We start from the raw sequence: 24858 nt of genomic DNA, 5'->3' as shown, positions 1-24858 counted from the left end.
TGATCACTCACCTAGAGCCAGACATCCTGGAATGTGAAGTCAAGTGGGCCTTAGGAAGCATCACTACGAACAAAGCTAGTGGAGGTGATGGCATTCCAGTTGAGCTATTTCAAATCCTGAAAGATGATGCTGTGAAAGGACTGCACTCGATATGCCAGCAAATCTGGAAAACTCAGCAGTGGCCACAGGAATGGAAAAGGTCAGTTTTCGTTCTAATCTCAAAGAAAGGCAATGCCAAAGAATGCTCAAACTACCACACAATTGCACTCATCTCCATGCTAGTAAAGTAATGCTCAAAATTCTCCAAGCCAGGCTTCAGCAATACGTGAACTGTGAACTTCCAGATGTTCAAGCTGGTTTTAGAAAAGGCAGAGGAACCAGAGATCAAATTGCCAATATCCGCTGGATCATCGAAAAAGCAAGAGAGTTCCAGAAAAACATCTATTTCTGCTTTGTTGACTATGCCAAAGTCTTTGACTGTGTCGATCACAATAAACTGTGGAAAATTCTGAAAGAGATGGGAATACCAGACCATCTGACCTGTCTCTTGAGAAATCTGTATGCAGGTGAGGAAGCAACAGTTAGAACTGGACATGGAACAACAGACTGGTTCCAAATAGGAAAAGGATTACGTCAAGGCTGTATATTGTCACCCTGCTTATTTAACTTATATGCAGAGTACATCATGAGAAACGCTGGGCTAGAAGAAGCACAAGCTGGAATCAAGATTGCTGGGAGAAATATCAATAACCTCAGATATGCAGATGACACCACCCTGATGGCAGAAAGTGAAGAAGAACTAAAGAGCCTCTTGATGAAAGTGAAAGAGGAGAGTGAAAAAGTTGGCTTAAAGCTCAACGTTCAGAAAACTAAGATCATGGCATCTGGTCCCATCACAGCATGGAAAATAGATGGGGAAACAGTGGAACAGTGTCAGACTTTATTTTTTTGGGCTCCAAAATCACTGCTGATGGTGATTGCAGCCATGAAATTAAAAGACGCTTACTCCTTGGAAGGAAGGTTATGGCCAACCTAGATAGCATGTTTAAAAGCAGAGACATTACTTTGCCAACCAAAGTCCATCTAGTCAAGGCTATGGTTTTTCCAGTGGTCATGTATGGATGTGAGAGTTGGATGATGAAGAAAGCTGAGCGCCGCAGAATTGATGCTTTTGAACTGTGGTGTTGGAGAAGACTCTTGAGAGTCCCTTGGACTGCAAGGAGATCCAATCAATCCATCCTAAAAGAGATCAATCCTGGGTGTTCATTGGAAGGTCTGATGTTGAAGCTGAAGCTCCAATACTTTGGCCACCTCATGCGAAGGGTTGACTCATTGGAAAAGACCCTAATGCTGGGTAGGATTGGGGGCGGGAGGAGAAGGAGACGACAGAGGATGAGATGGTTGGATGGCATCACCGACTCGATGAACATGGGTTTGGGTAGACTCCGGGAGTTGGTGATGGACAGAGAGGCCTGGCGTGCTGCAATTCATGGGGTCGCAGAGAGTCGGACACGACTGAGCGACTGAACTGAACTGAACCACTATGCTAAAGTTATCAGAGACTGAGATAGAAAGCAGTCTATTATGTGATTTCTGTCATTTAAAACTTCATAACCCAAATAATATAAAAAGTCAGCATTATGAATTATGTCAGGTAGACTGCCAGGCTCCTCAGTCTATGGAATTCTCCAGGGAAGAATACTGGAATGTAAGCCATTCCCTTCACCAGGGGATCTTCCCAACCCAGGAATTGAACCCAGGTTTCCTGCACTGCAGGCAGATTCTTCACCATCTGAGTCACCAGGGAAGCCCAGTAGTATATTATTAAGTGTCAAATGAGCATCATTAAATTAAGTAGTCAAGGAACTTAACGAAAAAGATCTCTGTGGACTTCAGGAGTGCTCTGGCATGTTCTGTGGAGAAAACGGGGGCAAGGATCAAGTTATACATAACCTATTAAGTTTCACTTTCTTCACTGCTTGCTTACCTTTCAAAGGTTCCCAAGCTTCACTGAGTAATTAGACATTCTGTCTGATATGCAGTGAGGAAAGTACAGAAAAACCTAAATTTGGAGCGTAGAAGCCTTGAGAGATGAATTCCTCTCCATTACTTGGTAGCAGTGTGATCTTGGACAAATTTCATACTACTTTAAGCCTCAAATTCTTAATATTTTTAAAAAAGAGTATACATCCTGTTATCATAAAGTAATAGTGAGAAATAAAGAAGATATAATGAGGTGCCTTTCCCTGAGCAAGTGCTCAACTAATGCTAAGTGAATGCAAAAATATCTCCATATATTTAAAAACAAAATATCTATGAAACCCAACATCACTAAATTTTAGATAATTATAATTATAAGAGGAAGGATACTAGATAAATACACTTTAAATCAATGGCATAACCTAATTTTTTAAGAGATGACAGTAATAGACTTTCAAAAACCTATTTTACTCAGGTTCTGAAAACTGACCAAGCTTTTTTATAATTTTACCATTTCCACTACATGGAAGAACTCTCAGAATACAATTTATAACTAATTCCCGGGTACATAAGGAAATTACAATGAAAAAATCTTTTGTATCTTTCAAAAAGTAGGTTCTGCATTCATACTATAGTACCTTGAGTTATATCTTTAGGAAGAGAATATTTCTTCTTTACAATAACTCCTTTACTTCCCACTTGTCTAGTTCCTGGTGATGCTTTAATAATATAACATATTTCTGATGCATTTGAAGGAACCTGAAAAAAGATATTACATAATTTTTTCAGATAATAAACTTGTAGATTGTTTTATTTCAAAGGCAAATAGTCTCAATATTGATATATTTCATAGACATTAGCAATATAAAGCATTTAGAAGTGCTTACTTCACTCCAGATACTTTATAATTGGTTTTAAAACATTTGCTTATTTAATATTCACAAGAACCAGCAAAGCAGATTATATTATTCCCATTTGTAAAACAAGGAAACTTAAGTTCAGAGAGGCTGGATAACTTATTTAAAAAACATAGAGAAAAGTAATGATAGAGTTGAGATTCAAGCACTCCAAAGTTGAAGAGAAAGTTTATAGGATTTACTGAATTAAAACATGAACTTAAATTTAAGTCTGAGTCAAACAATAGATTCCTTGATTTCCTAACTCAGTTAATTTTTTGGAAATTTTATGAAGATATTTATTTATTCTATAATTGATGGGTTAAATTAAATAAGCCTTATATACCACTTTACATCCCTTCCCCCACAGCACGAATGTTTAGTCTTTCTAGTGGTTACTTTTATAACTTTTTAAAAAGTTGAAGTATAGCTATTTACAGTAACATGTTAGTTTTAGGTATACAGTACAGTGATTCAGTACAGAAAAGTACACAGTACAGAAAAGAATCTGAAAAGGAATATATATATTAGCATTGGCATTATTTGGCCATTATTTGACATTATTATATATTATACTGGCATTATTTCATTCTTTTTAATTTTTTTTTTATTTTCTACTGGCATATAGCCGATTAACAATATTGTGATAGTTTCAGGCGAACAGTAAAGGGACTCAGCCTTACACATATATGTATCCATTCTCCCCCAAACCCCCCTCCCATCCAGGCTGCCACATAACATTGAGCAGAGTTCCATGTGCTATACAGTAGATCTTCGCTGGTTATCCATTTTAAATGTAGCAGTGTATACATGTCCATCCCAAACTCCCTAACTATCCCTTCCCCCATCCTTCCCCTGGGCAACCATAAATTCCTTCTCTGTGAGTCTCTGTTTTTTAAATAAGTTTATGTGTATAATTTTAGATTCCATATATAAGGGATGTCATATGATATTTCTCCTTCTCTGTTGGACTTACTTCACTCAGTATGACAATCTCTAGGTCCATCCATGTAGCTGCAGATGGCATTATTTCATTCTTTTTAATGGCTGAGTAATATTCCATTGTATATATGTATCACATCTTCTTTTTCCATTCCTCTGTTGATGGATATTTAGGTTGCTTCCATGTATTGGCTATTGTAAACAGTGCTGCAATGAACACTGGGGTGCATGTATCCTTTCAGATCATGTTTTTCTCCAGATATACACCCAGGAGTAGAATTGCAGGGTCTTATGGTAGCTCTATTTTTAGTTTTTTAAGGAATCTTCATACTGTTCTCCACAGTGGCTGCACCAATTTACATTCCCAAGAACATTGAGGGGTGGTGGCTTCCCAGCTGGTGCTAGTAGTAAAGAACCTGTCTACCAATGCAGGAGACGCAAGAGACATGGGTTAGATCCCTGGAGTTATCCCATGATAACCCACTCCGGTATACTTGCCTGGAGAATCCTATGGATAGAGAAGCCTGGAGGGCTACAGTCCATAAGGTCGCATAAAGTGGGATACAATGGAAGCAACTGAACGTGCATTCACAACAGTAAAGGAGGTTTCCCTTCTCTCCACACCCTCTCCAAGATTTATTGTTTGTGGACTTTTTGATGATATCAGTTCTGGCTGGTGTGAGGTGATACCTCACTGTAGTCTTTGCATTTGCATTTCTCTAATAATTAGTGATGTTGAACATCTTTTCATGTGCCTGTCAGCCATCTGTGTGTCTTCTTTGGATGTCTATTTAGGTCTTCTGCCTATTTCATTCTTTTCAATGGCCAGTTATATTACATTGTATAAATATACCACATCTTCTTTATTTTTTTTAAATAAATTTATTTATTTTAGTTGGGGGCTAATTACTTTACAATATTGTAGTAGTTTTTGCCATACATTGACATGAATCAGCCATGGGTTTACATGTGTTCCCCTTCCTGGACCCCCCTCCCACCTCCCTCCCCATCCCATCCCTCTGGGTCATCCCATTGCCCCAGTCCTGAGCATTTGTCTCATGCATCGAACATGGAATGGTGTTCTGTTTCACATATGATAATATACATGTTTCAATGCTATTCTCCCAGAACGTCCCACCCTCACCTTCTCCCTCAGAGTCCATAAGACTGTTCTATGCATCTGTGTCTCTTATTCTGTCTTGCATATAGGGTTATCGTTACCATCTTTCAAATTCCATATATATGCATTAGTATACTGTATTGGTGTTTTTCTTTCTTGCTTACTTCACTCTGTATAATGGGCTCCAGTTTCATCCATCTCAATAGAACCGATTCAAATGTATTTTTTTAATGGCTGAGTAATATTCCATTGTGTTTATGTACCACAGCTTCCTTATCCATTCGTCTGCTGATGGACATCTAGGTTGCTTCCATGTCCTGGCTATTGTAAACAGTGCTGCGATGAACATTGGGGTACACGTGTCTCTTTCAATTCTGGTTTCCTTGGTGTGTATGCCCAGCAGTGGGATTGCTGGGTCATATGGCAGTTCTATTCCCAGTTTTTTAAGGAATCTCTACACAGTTCTCTATAGTGGCTGTACTAGTTTGCATTCCCACCAACAGTGTAAGAGGGTTCCCTTTTCTCCACACCCCCTCCAGCATTTATTGCTTGTAGACTTTTGGATAGCAGCCATTCTGACTGGTGTGAAGCGGTACCTCATTGTGGTTTTGATTTGCATTTCTCTAATAATGAGTGATGTTGAGCATCTTTTCATGTGTTTGTTAGCCATCTGTTGTCTTCTTTGGAGAAATGTCTGTTTAGTTCTTTGGCCCATTTTTTGATTGGGTTGTTTATTTTTCTGGAATTCAGCTGCAAGAGTTGCTTGTATATTTTTGAGATTAATTGTTTGTCTGTTGCTTCATTTGCTATTATTTTCTCCCATTCTGAAGGCTGTCTTTTCACCTTGCTTATAGTTTCCTTTGTTGTGTAAAAGCTGAAGAATTAATATAGTGAAAATGAGTATACTACCCAAAGCAATCTATAGATTCAATGCAATCCCTATCAAGCTACCAATGGTATTTCTCACAGAACTAGAACAAATCATTTCACAATTTGTATGGAAATATAAGAAACCTCGAATAGCAAAAGCAATCTTGAGAAAGAAGAATGGAACTGGAGGAATCAACCTGCCTGACTTCAGGCTCTACTACAAAGCCACAGTCATCAAGACAGTATGGTACTGGCACAAAGATAGAAATATAGATCAATGGAACAAAATAGAAAGCCCAGAGATAAAACCACGCACCTACGGACACCTTATCTTCGACAAAGGAGGCAAGAATATACAATGGAGAAAAGACAATCTCTTTAACAAGTGGTACTGGGAAAACTGGTCAACCACGTGTAAAAGAATGAAACTAGAACACTTCCTAACACCATACACAAAAATAAACTCAAAATGGATTAAAGATCTAAACGTAAGACCAGAAACTATAAAACTCCTAGAGGAAAACATAGGCAAAACACTCTCCGACATAAATCACAGCAGGATCCTCCATGACCCACCTCCCAGAATATTGGAAATAAAAGCAAAAATAAACAAATGGGACCTAATTAAAATTAAAAGCTTTTGCACAACACATCTTCTTTATTCATTCATCTTCCCCTGGGCAACCATAAGTTGAACATTTAAGTTGCTTCACGTCTGGCTACTGCAAATAGCGCTGCAATGAGCACTGGGATGCATGTATCTTTTCAAATTATAGCTTTTCCTAGGTATATGCCCAGGAGTGGAATTGTAGGATCATTAGTTCAGTTCAGTCGCTCACTCGTGTCTGATTCTTTGTGACCCCAGGGACTTCAGCATGCCAGGTTTCCCTGTCCATCACCAACTCCCTGAGCTTACTCAAACTCATGCCCATTGAGTCGGTGATGCCATCCAACCATCTCATCCTCTGTAGTCTCCTTCTCCTCCTGCCTTCAATCCTTCCCAGCATCAAGGTCTTTTCAAATGAGTCAGTTCTTCACATCAGGTGGCCTAAGTATTGGAGTTTCAGCTTCAGCATCAGTCCTTCCAATGAATATTGAGGACAGATTTCTTTTACGATGGACTGGTTTGATCTCCTTGCAGTCCAAGGGACTCTCAAGAGTCTTCTCCAACAACACAGTTCAAAAGCATCAATTCTTTGGTGCTCAGCTTTCTTTATAGTTCAAATCTCACATCCGTACATGACTCCTGGAAAAACCATAGCTTTGACTAGACAGACCTTTGTTGGCAAAGTAATGTCTCTGCTTTTTAATATGCCACCTAGGTTGGTCATAACTTCTCTTTCAAGGAGCAAGCGTCTTTTAATTTCAAGGCTGCAGTCACCATCTGCAGTGATTTTGGAGCCCCCCCCAAATAAAGTCTGTTACTGTTTCCATTGTTTCCCCATTTATTTGCCATGAAGTGATGGTACCAGATGCCATGACCTTAGTTTTCTGAATGTTGAGCTTTAAGCCAACTTTTTCACTCTCCTCTTTCACTTTCATCAAGAGGTTCTTTAGTTATTCTTTGCTTTCTGTAGGATCATATGGGAGTTCTAGTTTTAGTTTTTAAAGGAAGCTCCATATTGCTCCCCATAGTGGCTATACCAATTTAGGTTCTCATCAACAGTGTAGGAGGGTTTAATTGTAGTTTTGATTTGCATTTCTCTAATTAGTGATGTTGAACATCTTTTCATGTGCTTTTTAGTCATCTGTATATCTTCTTTGGAGAAAAGCCTGTTTAGGTTTTCTGCCCATTTTTTGATTGGGTTGTTTGGTTTTTTGATATTGAGCTGTGTGAGCTGTTTTTATATTTTGGAGATTAATCCCTTGTCACTTGCATTATTTGCAAATACCTTCTCTAATTTTTTGGGTTGTCTCTTCATTTTGTTTATAGTTTCCTTTGCTGTGCAAAAGCTTTTAAGTTTAATTAGATCCCATTTGTTATTTTGTTCTTATTTCCATTAATCTAGGAGAGGATCCACAAAGACATCACTACGACTTATGTCAAAAGAGTATCCTGCCTATGTTTTTACTCTAGGAATTTTATAGTATCTGACCTTACATTTTGGTTTAAATCATTTTTAGTTTATTTTGTGCATGGTGTTAGAGAATATTCAAATTTAATTCTTTTACATGTAGTTGTCCAGTTTTCCCCACACCACTGATAACACTTCTAAGCATCAACATGGTCACAAGACCCACTCTAAACAATCAATGTATTCTATGCCCCTAGACATAGTGACTGGCTCAGTAATGGGCTAACAGGAAGAAGGGAATGCTGAACATAAGATTCTGACACAAAACCAGAATCACTAAAGGGGGGCAGAGAGGTCCCAAATTGATACACAACCTGGGCTACACCTGTTGTAGTAGAAACAGATACAGATCTTAGGAGGATGAGATCCTCAATAAGATCCACAGGATTCTCATCAAATAAGAGCAACAAAATCGTGGGTTAAATGATCAGGGTCAAGGTCAGTGTCAGAGTCATTCTTTAAAATTCAGCTCAGAATAGTTTTAAGCAGAAATAATGACAAAATACACTTCACATATTCCTATTATATCATTATAACAACAAAAAAGTAAGTACCAAAAGTGCTGTGGAAAATGCCACTGGTAATTTAATAGTAATTGTCAGTTAATTTTGACAACCTCCCATCAAACAGACTGTCTCTAGAATAAAGAAATGCCATTTCTTTCAAACATAACATATCTCATCTCTTAGAACTCAGAAGCAGAGATACATATGTATGAAGGGCACCTCATATTTTAAATAAAGTTTATACAGAAGCCTCTTCTAATGTAAAATTTATACTCTGAGGTGGACATCAACAATTTTCCTGCCCAGTATTCATTTTCCATCCTTCTGATATAGAACAGTACCAGAATTTTCTTGGGAGAACCTACACATTTGGCCCCTTTGGCTGACTGGAGAACCACTGGAAGAGATAGTAAGGTTGGAGAAACCTGGACTTCACTCGTGAGGAGTGTGTGGGTACTGGCTTGATCCCAGGCGAGGAAGACAAAGGACTGCCCCAGCAACTTCTGGGTTTTTGACAAGTGCCTCACAGTACTCTCCAGTTGAGCCAAGTGAACACCCTGGTCCAGCTCACTCCATGTCACAGAGTGGCACTGGATATGTGGCAGCCAGCACAGGGGAAAAGAGTCCACCTTGGGATGCAAAGGTGACCCAGTTCTAGGGTAGAGCCCAAGTGGGGCAGTGGTGGCGACTGCTGGTGTTTACTCAAGCAGTACCTCAGAAGCAGTCTAGACTTCTGATGACAGCACAGCCACTGGGTTTCCCCAGATGAACTCACAAACAGACCCTTACCAGGACATGTCATACCTAAAATGGCAAAAGTTAAAGAGAGAATTTCAAATGCATCACGAGAAAAACAAACAGTCAAACACAAGCAAATTCCCATTCAGCTTTCCCCTGATTTCTTTGCAGAAACTTTGCAGGTCAGAGGAGAGCAGCATTATATTTTCAAAGTCTTAAAAGGAAAAAAACCTGCAACCGAGGGTACCCTACTCAGCAAGATTATCACTTACAACAGAAAGAGAGAAAAAGATCTTCTCAGACAAGGAAAAGCAGTAAGAATTTATCAATATTAAACCTACCCTAAAAGAAATGTTGAAAGGTCTCTAAATGAAAAAGAAGTAAGAATCTAGAGGAAAGAGAAAATTTCAGTAGGAAAGACAGATATATAGTAAGCACTGGAGATTACTTAATTAAGCCAGTGTGCAGTTTAAACGACAAAAAATAATGGTAAAAGCAACTACAACTACAATTATCAGCAAAAAGATAAATGTAAAGATGCAAAATATGACTTCAAAAACACAATGTTGGGGAGAAGAGTAAAAACAATTAGATCTTTTAGAATGTGTTTAAATTTAAATGAATACAAATTCAAAACAAGTAGATACAATTATAGGTCAATATTATTTCTATGGTAAAGTGCTAGTTGCTCAGTCGTGTGTGACTCTCTGCAACCCCATGGACTGTAGCCCTCCAGGTTCTTCTGTCCATGGGATTTTCCAGGCAAGAATACTGGAGTGGGTTCCATTTCCTTCTCCAGGGGTAACCACAAATCAGAAACCTACAATGGATAGAGAAACCAAAAAGAAATGTACCCAATACACCACTAAAGAAAATCATCAAAATATAATGGTAGAAACAAAAAGAAGGAAAAAATGAACAAAAAGCAACTACAGAAACAACTGGAAAAAAGTAATAAAATGGTAATAAGTACATACCTACAATAATTACTTCATGTGTCAATGAAATAAATGTGCAAACCAAAAGACACAGGTGGATGATTGGAATAATAAAGTCTCTTCAATATGCTGCCTACCTGAGGCTCACTTCAGTGTTAAAGACACACACAGACTGAAAGTGAGGGGATAGAAAAAATATTTCAGGCAAATAGCAAGAATGTGGGGGTAGTAATACTCATAACAGATGAATGATTTTAAAACAAAAGCTATACCAAAAAAAAGATTAATTATCATGTATAATGATAAAGGAAACAATACAAGAAGATGATATTATATTCATCAACATATATACACCCATACAGGAGCACCTAAATATATAAAGCAGATACTAACAGGCATAAAGGGAAAAATTGGCAATAATACAGTAATATTAATAGCAGAGGACTTTAACATCCCATTGACATCAATGGACAGATTATCCTTACAGAAAATCAATAAAGAAATAGTGGTCTTAAATGGCCTAATGGACCAGGTGTACTTAATACACATTTATAGGATATGAAATCCAAAAACAGCAGAATACACATTCTTTTTGAGTGCATACAGCAAGTACTCCAGGATAAATCACGTACTGGGCCACAAAAGAAGCCTCAAGAAATTTAAAAGGACAGAAATTATATCACACAATTTTTTTCCAATCACAATGGTATATAATAGAAATCAACTATAGAAAGAAAAATGGGGAAAGAACAAATGCATGGAGACTAAACATGTTACTAAACCAGTGAGTCAATGATGAAATCAAAGAGAAGACCAAAAAAATATCTCAAGACAAATGAAATGGAAACAAAATTTCAAAACCAATTAGGTGCAACAAAAAACATCTGTATGAGGGAAATTTATAGCAATAAAGGCCTTCCTCAAGAAATAAGAAAAATCTCAAATAAACAATCTAATCTTCCACTTAAAAGAACTAAAGGACTTCCTTGGTGGTCTAGTGGTAAAGAATTCTCCTGCCAATGCAGGGGATACAGTTCGAGCCCTGGTCAGGGAAGATTCCACATACTGCAGGGCGGCTAAACATGTGTGCCACAACTACTGAGCCTACGCTCTAGAGCCCATGAGCCACAACTACTGAAGCCCACTTATCCTAGAGCTGGTGCTCCACAACAAGAGAAGCCCTTGCAATGAGAAGTCTACAAAGCCACAACTAGAGACTAGCCCCCACTCACTGCAAGTAGAGAAAACCCATGTACAGCAACAAAGACCCAACACAACCATAAATAAATATTTTTTTAAATTTTTCACTATTTAAAGATTTTGAAATGTAAAAGAAAAAAAAATTTTAAAAAGAAGAAAAGGCAAAGCCCAAAAATAGCTGAAGGAAGTAAATAATAAAGATGAAATGAAATAAGTAAAAATAGAGATAAAAAAGATCAATAAAATCAAGAGCTGTTTTTTAAAAAAGATAAAATTGATAAACTTTTGGCTGAGTTCATCAAGAAGAGGCCTCAGCCTCAAAATAAGTAATGAAGGAGTAGAAATAATAACTGATACCACAGAGATATAAAAAGAAAAAAAACATAATGTTATGAACAGGAGAAGCAATGGAAACAGCGACAGACTTTATTTTTTGGGGTTCCAAAATCACTGCAGATGGTGACTGCAGCCTTGAAATTAAAAGACGCTTGCTCCTTGGAAGAAAAATTATGACCAACCTAGACAGTATATTAAAAAGCAGAGACATTACTTTGCCAACAAATGTCCGTCTAGTCAAGGCTATGGTTTTTCCAGGAGTCATGTATGGATGTGAGAGTTGGACTATAAAGAAAGCTGAGTGCCAAAGAACTGATGCTTTTGAACTGTGGTGTTGGAGAAGACACTTGAGAGTCCCTTGGACTGCAAGGAGATCAAACCAGTCCATCCTAAAAGAAATCTGTCCTCAATATTCATTGGAAGGACTGATGCTGAAGCTGAAACTCCAATACTTAGGCCTCCTGATGTGAAGAACTGACTCATTTGAAAAGACCCTGATGCTGGGAAAGATTGAAGGTGGGAGGAGAAGGGGACAAAAGAGGATGAGGTGGTTTGATGGCATCACCGACTCAATGGACATGAGTTTGAGTAAGCTCAGGGAGTTGGTGATGGACAGGGAGGCCTGGCATGCTGTACCCATGCGGCTTCAAAGAGTCGGACACAACTGACCGACTGAACTGAACTGAACTGAATGAACAGTTAGTATGCCCACAAATTGGACAACCTGGAAGAAACTGACAAATTTACAGAAGCAAACAACCTGCCAAGACTGAACCAAAAAGAAACAAATAATTTAAACAAACCAAATCACTAGAAGTGAAACAGAACCTTTTATTTAAAAAACTCCCATCAAACAAAAATCTAGGACCAGACAGCTCCACAAGGGAACTTTACCAAATACACAAAGAACTAATAGTTATCCTTCTCAAACTATTCAAAACAATTGAAGAGGAAAGAATACTCCCGAGTTCATTCTATTATAAGGCCACCATTGCCCTGATACCAAAACTAGACAAACACTTCAAAAAAAGAAAATTACAGACCAGTACCTTTGATGAATACAGAAGCAAAAATCCTCAACAAAATTTTAGCAAACCAAATCCAACAATATATAAAAAGAATCATATACCATGATCAATTTAGTCTATGATTTGAATTTTAGTCTAGGGTCACAAAGACAGTTCATCATTCATGAATCAATCAGTGTGATACAGCACAGTGACCAAAGGAAGGATAAAAATCATGTCATCATCTAAACAGACGCAGAAAAAAACATTTGGCAAAAATCAACATCCATTCATGATAAAAACTCTCATCAAAAACTCTCAACTTGATAAAAGTCATTTACAACAAGCCCACTCAATATCATATTCAATGGTAAAAAGCTGAAATTCTTTCCTCTAAAGTGAGAAACAAGACAAAGATGCCCACTCACACCAATTCTATTTAACAGTAATGGAATGCCTAGCTACAGTAATAATGTAAGAAAAACAAATAAATGGTATCCAAATTGGAAGAGAAGAGGTAATATGATATCTTTGCAACCCTATGGACTGTAGCCCTCCCAGGTCTTCTATTCATGGGGATTCTCCAGACAAGGATACCGGAGTGGGTTGCCATGTCCACCTTGATACTTCATACAGAAAACACTAAAGCCCCCATTCAAACATTATTAGCAATAATAAATGAATTTAGTAAAGTTGCATTATGTGAGATTAAAACACAAAAATCTGTTTTTTATAGAACAGATTTTTATTTCTATACAAATATAATGAAATAATGGAAAGAAAAAATCCTGTTTAAAATTGCATCAAGGAGAATAAAATACATAGGAACAAAATTAACCAAGGAGGTAAAAGAGCTATACTCTAAAAACTATAAAACACTGTTGAGAGAAACTGAAGATTATACAAAGAAATGGGAAGATACCCCATGCTCTTGGTTTGAAAGAATTAATATTTTTTAAATGGCCATATTACCCAAAGCAATCTACAGATTTAATGCAATTCCTATCAAAATTAGTGGTATTTTTCACATAGCCAGAACAAGTAATTGTAAAAATCTTATGGAACCACAAAAGATCCCAAGTTGCCAAAATAATCTTGAGATAAAAGAACAAACATGGAGGTATAACCCTTCCAGACTTCAGACTATACTACACATCTATAGCAACCAAACAGCAGAGTACTGGCACAACAACACACACATAGATCAATGGAACAGAATAAAAAGCCCAGAAATAAACCTACACATCAATGATCAATTAATCTATGACAAAGGACACAAGAATATACAGTGGAGAAAAGACAATCTCTTCAACTAGTGGTTCTGAGGGAAAATGGAAAGCTACATGTAAAAGAATGAGATTAGAACATTTTCTAACATCATTTACAAAATAAACTCAATATGGATTAAAGATCTAAATCTAAGACCAGAAACTATAAAACTCCTAGAAGAAAACAAAGGTAGAACACTTTTTCACACAAATAGTAGCAATATTTTTTTAATCTGTCTCCTAAGGCAGAAGAGTAGATGCAAAAAGAAATTAACAGGACCTAATTAAAAAGCTTTTGCATAGTAAAGGAAACCATAAACAAAATGAACAAACAACCTATAGAATGGGAGAAAGTTTTCTCAACTGATGTGGCCAACAAGGAGTTAATATCCAAACTATATAAACAGCTCATATAACTCAGTATCAATAAAAACAAGCAACCCAATAAAAAAAATGGCTTAGAATACCTAACTAGACATTTTTCCAAAGAAGATAAACAGATGGCTAACAAGCACATGAAAAGATGCTCATCATGGCTACTTATCAGAGAAATGCAGATTGAAACAACAATGAGACATTACCTCACATTTGTCAGAATGGCTATCATCAAAAAGTCTACAAAAAGTAACTGTTGGAGAGGATGTAAAGAAAAAGGAACTCTTGTACACTGTTGGTGGGAATGTAAATTGGTGCGGCCACTATAGAAACTAGTATGGAGATTTCTCAAAAAACTAAAAATTGAACTACCATTTGATCCAGTAATTCCATTCCTGGGAATACCTGCAGAAAAAATGAAAAGATACATGCAGCCCTATGTTCACAGCAGCACAATTTGCAATATCCAAGACATATAAACAACTCAAGGGCCCATCAATAGACAAATGGAAAAAGAAGATGCAACACATATACACAAAGGACTATTAGCCATAAAAAAAGAATGAAATTCTGTCATTTGCAGCAATGTGCATGGACCTAGAGAATATTATGCTTCATGAAGTTAAGTCAGACCGAGAAAGACAAATACTCTATGATATCACTGATATATGGAATCTAAAAAATAATAATACAAACTGATATATAAATGTAAAACAGAAACAGGTTCACAGATACAGAAAACAAACTTGTGGTTATCAAAGTGAAGATGGTAGAGAAGAAGGACAAATTAGGGGGACTGGATTAACAGATGAAAACTACTATGTAGTAAGTAGATTAGCAACAAGAATACATTATATAGCACAGGAATGAGAGCCAATAACTTATAGTGGAATATTGTTTCTGAGGTGCAGTGGTCAGCACATTCACCTTACTTATAGTAGAATATAACCTACAAAAATACTGAGTCACTATATAACTGAAAACAGTATATTTTAAGTCAACTCTACCTCAATTCAAGCAATTACTTTAAAAAAATTAAAACAAGATAAAATCAGTGAAAGGAAAAGGCACATAGGGTGGACTCCAGAAGAAAAGGCATACAGATTTGAATTCAGGAGGATAAGCTTCCAGTTGTCCACTCCTTGCTGAAGTCAAATGGAGAACATTTATTTTCTCCCGAGCGCAAAGTACTGCCAACCAGGGAAGCTCAGTGAGCCTTGGCATCAGGGCTTCTATTTAGAGTCAGTCACATAAGCATGCAGTGCCTACAGGACTGACCTCAGCTACTCAGACCCCAGTCCTCCAGAGGTCAAACTGATACAAGGTGGCCCAAAGCCTCAGGCAACAAAAGCAGGTGTTTACCATAAATCACTTGTTAGCATAAACTATCTGGCCTGGCTCAGGACACACAAAAACACTGTTATCCAAGTATCCACTGATACTCCAAGGCCTCAGAGGTCATCTCCCAGGAGCCTCATCCCAGGATAAGCCTGAGGACCTTGGGAATGTGCAGGCCTGATATTTTTAACCCTTTCCTGTATACATATAGTTTATAAGAAAATGACATTAGGCTAACAAAAGTCATAGAAAACTTGAAATAGAGGTAAGTTCTCAACCTAGTAAAGGATGGTGATGGTCCTGAGTATTGTTTCTCAAAGTGTTTTTGTTTTTCTGGAGAAGATGTACCTCCGGCCCCCTTCTGATTCAATAAGGTCATGTGACTATTTCTGGCCATTGAGTTTTGAGCAGAGGTAATGAATGTCACTTCCAAGCCAGAACATTTAATTGCCAGTGTAAGACGTTTCAGAGCTTTCTTTTTCACTGGCATACTTTCTAGAAATATTCAAGATTGGGCTGCTCTATGAGCAGGGCCCTAAGTCAACTCAATGGAGGTATGTATAGCATAAGCAAGAAATGAAACTTTGTTGTTTTAGCTGCTAAAAATTTTTTTAGTTATTTCTTACTGCAGGTTATCCTGCTTAATACAAGTTGTCTATAAAATAAGTTTGCATAAGCTTTAAGCTTAACAATGAAACTTTTTAAACAATTTCCTTTTAGATCTTAAATAAGAAATATGTTGTACTAGAGGTCTTATCCAAGACAATAAGGGGCAATTCTCATGGAAGAAACAAAACTGTTATTATTCAAAGATGATATGATTGTCTACATAGAAAATCTAAAAGAATTCACACATATATTAGCATTAACAAGATTCAGCAGGGTTCTGCATATACACAAATATATACAAATCATTTGTATTTCTATACTCCATAAACAAATTTTTACAATGTAATGATAAAAAGACATAATTTGCTATAGCATCAAATAATATACCTAGGAATATATTTAACAACAACAACAACAAAAATACAAGGTTATTCTGGTGAAAATAATGAAACTTTATTGAAAAATATTGAATAACACTTAAATTAGGAAATATATGATGCTCATGGAATGAAATATTTAGTAAAGATGTCAGTTATAAAAATAAAATGAAATTAGAGGAGTGAATGGCACAAATCTCAGGACAGTCATTACTTATGGGAGAGGGATAATGGAATCATAGTGAGATTCCTTGGGTTTTGGGGAGACAGTATTTGTAATGTTCTATTTCATTGCCTGCATAGTGGGTAAGCACAAGGGTATCCATCTAATTTTTTCTTTAAACTACACATATTTTCTCCAGTTTTGGTGCATGGGCTTCTCATTGTGGTGACTTCTCTTGTTGTGGAGCACAGGCTTTAGGGCATGCAGGTTCAGTAGTTCCAACTCTCAAGCTCTAGAGAGCGGGCTCAGTAGTTGTGGCTCACGGGCTTAGTTACTCCCTGGCACGTGGATCTTCCCATACCAGGAATTGAACCTGTGTCCCTTGCATTGGCAGGTGGATTCTTAGCCACAACATTAATACAAAATTGTCAATAAAAGATGTGGAAGATAAAACTGAGGGCATCTCCCAGAAAGTAGAACAAAAGGATAAAGACATTATTTTAAAGATAAGAAATTGAGAGGGCTGGTATAGGAAGTCCACTGTGCAAATAATAGATGTTCCAGAAAAAGGAGAAAAATGCAGAGAGGAGGAGATTATTGAAGAAATAATATGAAAAAATTCCCCAAACCAAAGTGTTTATGTTTCCAGGTTAAAAGAAATCCATCATGTTCTACCATAGTGCATGAACAAAAACATATACCAAAGTATTAATACATGATAATGAAATTTCAAGACACCAAAGATAAGGAGAAGATCCTTTTAACCCTCACAGAGAAAAAATTATTTTTAAAATTTTTTATTTATGTATTTTAGGCTGGCATTTCACATGATGTACTCTGCATATAAGTTAAATAAGCTGGTGGACAATATACAGCCTTGCAGTACTCCCTTCTCAATTTTGAACCAGTTGGTTGTTCCATGTAAGGTATTAACTGTTGCTTCTTGACCCCCATATAGGTTTCTCAGGAGACAGGTAAGGTGGTCTGGTACTCCTCTCTTTAAGAATTTTCCACAGTTTGTTGTGATTAACACAGTCAAACGCTTTCATGTAGTCAGTGAAGCAGAAGTAGATATTTTTCTGGAATTCCCTTGCTTTCTCTATGATCCAATGAATGTTGGCAATTTGATTTCTGGTTCCTCTGACACTTTTCTAAACCCAGATTGTACAGCTGGAAGTTCTTGGTTCACATACTGCTAAAGCCTAGCTTGAAGGATTTTGAGCATAACCTTACTAGCATTTGAAAAGAGTGCAATTCTCTGGTAGTTTGAACATTCTTTGGCATTGCCTTTCTTTGAGACTGGAATGAAAACTGACCTTTTCCAGTCCTATGGCCACTGCTGAGTGTTCCAAATTTGCTGACATATTGAGTGCAGCACTTTCACAGCATCATCTTTTAGGATTTGAAATAGCTCAACCAGAATTCCATCACCTCCACTAGCTTTGTTTGCAATGTTTCCTAAGGCCCACTTGACTTCATACTCCAAGATGTCTGGCTCTAGGTGAGTGACCACATCATCGTGGTTATTCTGGTCATTAAAACTTTTTTTGTATAGTTCTTCTGTGAATTCTTGCCACCTCTTCATAATATCTTCTGCATTTGAATATCCTCTGCATCCTTAACATTTCTGACCTTTACTGTGCCAATCCTTGCATGAAATGTTCCCTTGATACCTCCAATGTTTAAGAGATCTCTAGTCTTTCCCATTCTATTGATTTCTTCTACTTATTTGTATTGTTCATTTAAGAAGACCTTACCTCTCCTTGCTATTTTCTGGAACTCTACATTCAGTTGGATATATCTTTCCCTTTCTCCCCTGCTTTCACTTCTCTCCTTTCCTCAGCTATTTGTAAAGGCTCCTCAGACAACCACTGTGCCTTCTTGCATTTCTTTTTCTCTGGGATGGTTTTGGTCACTCCTGCACAAGGTTACAAACCTCTGAGGAACTCTGTCTACCAGATCTAATCCTTAGAATCTATTCATCACCTCTACTGTATAATGATAAGGGATTTGACTTAGGTCATATCTAAATGGCCTAGTGGTTTTCCCTGCTTTCTTCAATTTAAGCCTGAATTTTGCAATAAGGAGCTGATGGTCTGAGCTACAGTCAGCTCCCAGTCTTGTTTTTGCTGACTGTTTAGAACTTCTCCATCTCTGGCTGCAAAGAATATAATCTATCTGATGTCGGTATTGATCATTTGGTGATGTCCATGTGTAAAGTCATCTCTTGTGTTGTTGGAAAAGGGTGTTTGCTATGACTAGTGTGTTCTCTCGACAAAACTCTGTTAGCCTTTGCATTGCTTCACTTTGTACTCCAAGGCCAAACTTGCCTGTTGCTCCAGGTATCTCTTGACTTCCTACTTTTGCATTCCAATTCCCTATGATGAAAATGACATCTTTTTTTGGTATTAGTTCTAGGAGGTCTTGCAGGCATAGACTTGTGATGTTGAATGGTTTGCCTTGGAAATGAACTGAGATCATTCTATCATTTTTGAGATTGCACCCAAGTACTGCATTTCAGATTCTTTTGTTGACTATCAGGGCTACTCCATTTATTCTCAGCTATTCTTGGCCACAGAAGTAGATGTAATGGTTATCAGAATTAAATTTGCCCATTCCCATCCATTTTAGTTCACTGATTCCTAAGATGTTGATGTTCACTCTTGCCATCTCCTCCTTGACCACGTCTAATTTACCTTGATTCATGGACCTAACATTCCAGGTTCCTATGCAATATTGTTTTTTATAGCATCAGACTTTACTTTCACCACCAGACACATCCACAACTGAGGGTCGTTTCTGCTTTGGCCCAGCCTCTTCATTCTTTCATGAGCTATGATTAATTGCTCTCTGCCCTTCCCCAGTAGCATATTATATACCTTCCAGCCTGGGGGAGCCTCATCTTCCAGTTTCATATATTTTTGCCTTTTCATACTGCTCATGGGGTTCTCACAGCAAGTATACTGAAGTGGTTTGCCATTATCTCTTCCAGTGGACCACGTTCTGTCAGAACTCTTCACTATGACCCATCCATCTTGGGTGGCCTTGCACAGATAGCTCATAGCTTCATTGAGTTATGCAAGCCCCTTTGCCATGACAAGGCTATGATCCATGAAGGAGATAAATCAAACTAACAAAATTAGGTACAAAAATATTAAAAGCAGCAAGAAGAGCAACAAATAATATACAAGGGAATCCCTATAAGGTTACCAGCTTATTTTTTCAGGAAAAACTCTGAAGGCCAAAAGGGCCTGGTATAAATTTAAAGTAATTAAAGGGAAAAACCTACAACCAAGAATACTCTACCCAGAAAGGCTCTCATTCAGATTTAATGGAGAAATCAAAATTTTTACAGACAAGCAAAAGCTAAGACAATTCAGCACCACCAAACCAGCTTTCCAACAAATGCTAAAGGAACTTCTCTAGGCAGGAAACACAGAGAGATAGCAAAAGATGAAGGGTAGAAAAAAGGCCTACAAAAACAAACCCAAAACAATTAAGAAAATGGCAATAGGAACCTATATATGGATAATCATCTTAAATGTAAATGGATCACATGCTGCAAGAAAAAGACACAGGCTGGCTGAATGAATACAAAACAAGACCCAAATATACGCTGTCTACAAGAGAATCACTTCAGACCTAGGGACACATACAGACTGAATGTGAGGGGATAGAAAAATATATTCCATGTAAATGGAAATCAAAAGAAAACTAGAGTAGCAATACTCATATCAGACAAAATACACTTTAAAATAAAGACTGTTATAAGAGACAAATAAAGCCACTACATAATGATCAAGGGACCAATACAAGAAGAAGACATAACAATCATAAATATATATGCACCCAACATAGGAGCATCTCAATATATAAGGCAAATGCTAACAGCCATAAAAGGGATATTCAACAGTAAAACAATAATAGTGGAGGATGTAAACAACCCACTTATGCCAATGGACAGATCATCCAGACAGAAAATTAATAAGGAATCATAACCCTTAAGTGACACATTAGACCAAACAGAATTAACTGATATTTATAGGACATTCCAATCAAAAGTGGCAAAACACACTATCTTCTCAAGTGCACACAGAACATTCTCCAGGATAGAGCCCATCTTGGGCCATAAATCAAGCCTCAGTAAATTTAAGAAAACTGAAATCGTATCAAGCATCTTTTCCAACAACAATGCTGTAAGATTAGAAATCAATTACAGGAAAAAAAAAACCCACAAGCACATGGAGGCTAAGCAATATGTTACTAAATAATCAATGGATCAAAGAGGAAATCAAAGAGGAAATTTTAAAAATACCTAGAGATATCAGATACAGGAACAAGACAAGGATGTCCACTCTTGTTACTATTGTTCAACATAGTTTTGAAAGTCCTAGCCATGGAAACTCCTAGCCCAAAGACAAATGACAATGAAAACATGATGATCCAAAACCTACAGGACACAGCAAAAATAGTTCTAAGAGGGAAGTACATAACAGAACAATCTCAAGAAATAACAAAAATTTCAGATAAGCAAACTACGCTTATACCTACAGCCACCAGAGAAAGAAGAACAAACAAAACCCAAAGTTAGTAGAGGGAAAGAAATCATAAAACTTAGAGCAAAAATAAATGAAATACAAAGAACACAATAGCAAAGATAAATGAAACTAAAAACTGGTTCTTTGAGAAGATCAACAAAACTGGTAAACCTTTAGCTAGACACATCAAGAAAAAAAGGAGAAGACCCAAATCAATAAAATTAGAAATGAAAAAGGAGAAGTTACAACAGACACCAAAGAAATACAAAGGATCATAAGAGACTACTATAAGAAACTATATGCCATGAGAGAGTACTCTAAGCAACTATACACCATAAGAGACTACTATGAGCAACTGTACACCAATAAAATGGATAACCTAGAAGAAATGAAAAATTCTTAGAAATGTACAACCTTCCAAGACTGAACCAGAAGAAGTAGAAAATATGAACAGACCAGTAACAAATACTGAAATTGAAACTGTGACTAAAAATTTTCCAATAAACATAAGTTCAGGACCAGATGGCTTTACAGGCAAATTCTATCAAATATTTAGAGAAGAATTAATACTTACCCTTCTGAAACTCTTCCAAAACACTGCAGAGGAAGGAAGACTCCCAAGCTCATTCTACAAGCCCATTATAACTCTGATACCAAAATCAGACAAAGATATCACAGAAAAAGGAAATTACAGGCCACCGATGAACATATCATATAGACACGCAAGTCCTCAACAAAATACTAGAAAACCAAATTCATCAAAACATTAAAAACATTGCATACAATGATCAGGTGGAATTTATCCTAAGGATGCAAAGATTTTTCAATGTCTGCAAATCAATCAATGTGTACATCACATCAACAAACTGAAGAATAAAGACCATACGATCATTTCAATAGAAGCAGGAAAAGCTTATGACAAAATTCAATACCTATTCACGATTAAAACCCTCCATAAAGTAGACATAGATGAAATCCAAAAAAAGGAGGGGCTACCTCATCATAATAAAAGCCATATATGACAAACCCACTGCAAACATCATTCTCTGATGAAAAGCTGAAAGTATTTCCTCTGACATCAGGAACAACACAAGAATGACTACTCTTGCCACTGTTATTCAACACAGTTTTGAAAGTCCTAGCCACAACAATTAGAGAAGAAAAAGGAATAAAAGCAATCCAAATTGGAAAGGAAGAAGTAAAATTGTTACTGTTTGCGGATGACATGATATTATACGCAGAAAATCCTAAAAATGCTACCAGAAAACTACTAGGACTTACCAATGCATTAAGTAAAGCTGCAAAATACAAAATTAATGCACAGAAATCTCTTCCATTCCTATACACTAGAAACAAAAGATAATAAAGAGAAATCAAGGAAACAATCCCAAGTACCATCACATCAAAAAGTATAAAATACCTAGAAATAAACCTACCTAAGGAGGAAAATGACCTGTACTCAGAAAACTATAAGGTACTTTTTTCCTGTAAAATATTTATTGGAGAAAAATATTAATTTTTCAAGATATTCTTAATAGTTTAAAGTGTATTTAACTTTTTTAAAAATTGGAGTATAATTGCTTTATGATATTGTGTTAGTTTCTGCTGTACAGCAAAGTAAATCAGCTGTATGTATACATATATCCCCTCCTTTTTTGGATTTCCTTCCCATGTAGGTGACCACAGAGCACTGAGTAGAGTTTACTGTCCTATACAGTCTATTCTCATTAGTTATGTATTTTATACATAGTAGTGTATATATTTAAATTTCTCAGGTGGCTCAGTGGTAAAGAATCTGCCTGCCAATGCAGGAGGTGCAGTTTTAATCCCTGGGTGGGGAAGATTCCCTGGAGAAGGACATGGCAACCCACTCCAGTATTCTTTCCTGGAAAATCCCATGGACAGAGGAGTCTGGTGGGCTACAGTCCATGGGGTCGCAAAAGAGTTGGACATGACTCAGTAACTAAACAACATGTCAATCCCAATCTCCCAATCCAGTTCTACCCCTCTTCCTCCTTTGGTATCCATATGAATGTTCTCTACATCTGGTCTACTAATTTTTAAAAGAATGATAATTCTAACATGATAGCTGCAATATCATTCCTGCAACCAAATACATAGATGTGGCATCACAAGTGGTTAAGAGGTTGATGGAGTCAGCCAGCATGATTATTAGAGCATTACTTCCCTGACACGTTCTTTTCATGGCCAAAGTCAAGAAAAGTCCTCAGTCCTTGGATTCTGCCAACTTCCCAGTTGCTTTACTTCTGGGAAAACTTTCATAGTTGAGAATAAGTCAGAGTGTAAAGCACTTGAAAGTCATAAAGCCTGACAACTCATATATTCAACAGCAATATCTAATTGATGATGCTAATAATATTTATTACGACTAAGTGGCAACATCAAAATGCTTATGTTGTACTGAATTCACAAAGAACACAAGGATGCAAAGTATTGGGGCATGAGACAATAATAAGAATGTGTTCTTAATTGAGTGTTATGATTAATGTCTGATTCTCAACATCTGTGGTCCTAAAAAACATCATTATGTGTATAATTTGATTGCAAGTACAGTTAAAACTTCACTTGAAAATTTAACAGGAAAAAAAGAAGACAGGCAGAAAAATTCAAAAGAGAGCTGTGATGTCAATATGCATGTGTGATTATAACACGTATAAACAAGTTTCACCATTTAAGTGCATTTTTTTGGAAGGTGATCATCAATCATTTGATTGTTAAATAATGATTCTATGTAAGTAGAAACTGAATCCTTGGGTACAGCAATTTATGTTGTAGGCTGAAATATAAAATGAAGAAATTAACCCCAGAAATTTGCTTAAGTCCTATCATCAGTAGAACCAGTACTAATATGCCAAGTTCAGGTCTTAATTCTTTTCTTGGGGAAACATTTCTAACATTGACTGTCCCAGATCTTATTGAAATTCTTACCTATAGACCTCACTAGATTGTAAGCAATGTTCTTCTGAATCATTTCTATGTCACCAGTACTCAACTTCGTCCCTGATACATAAAAGGTATCCAATAAACGAACAAATGATTTCTATTGAATAGCAAAAAAAAAAAAATTAGAAAACTATAAAACACTGATGAAAGTAATTAAACATGACATAAACAGAAGGAGAGATATACCATATTCTTGGATTAGAAGAATCAATATTGTGAAAATGACTATACTACCCAAAGCAATCTATAGATTCAGTGTAATCTCTTTCAAATCACCAATGGCATTTTTCACAGAATTAGAATTTTTTTTTTTTTACTATTTGTATGGAAACACAAAAGACCATAAATAGCCAAAGCAATCTTGAGGAAGAGAAACAGAGCTGGAGGACCTAAGTCTTCCCTGACCTAAGACTATACTACAATACAAAGCTACAGTAATAAAAACAATATGGAACTGGCACAAAATCAGGATACAGATCAGCAGAACAAGAGAGAAAGTCCAGAGATAAACCCATGGACCTGATCTATGATAAAGGAGGCAAGAATATATAATGCAGAAAAGACAGTCTCTTCAATAAGTGGTGCTGGGAAAACTGGACAGTTACGTGTAAAAGAATG

At 36.8% G+C, this 24858-nt stretch overlaps 1 protein-coding gene across 3 annotated transcripts in view; it reads right to left on the bottom strand.

The window, feature by feature from the left end:
• Positions 1 to 24858, bottom strand: part of MEIKIN (meiotic kinetochore factor) — a 124428-nt gene that overhangs the window by 7678 nt on the left and 91892 nt on the right. For all 3 annotated transcript variants that reach the window (XM_081500214.1, XM_081500215.1, XM_081500216.1), the window contains one exon: positions 2619 to 2739. In XM_081500214.1, the coding sequence (XP_081356340.1) occupies positions 2619 to 2739 (121 nt within the window). The remainder of the gene's footprint in view (positions 1 to 2618; positions 2740 to 24858) is intronic.

This window comes from Giraffa tippelskirchi, chromosome 6, assembly GCF_054371585.1.
Source record: "Giraffa tippelskirchi isolate mGirTip1 chromosome 6, T2T-mGirTip1v1.2.pri, whole genome shotgun sequence".
Classification (NCBI taxonomy): domain Eukaryota; kingdom Metazoa; phylum Chordata; class Mammalia; order Artiodactyla; family Giraffidae; genus Giraffa; species Giraffa tippelskirchi.
Note: the sequence above shows the minus strand (reverse complement) of the source record. Positions and strands in the feature narration are given on the sequence as shown.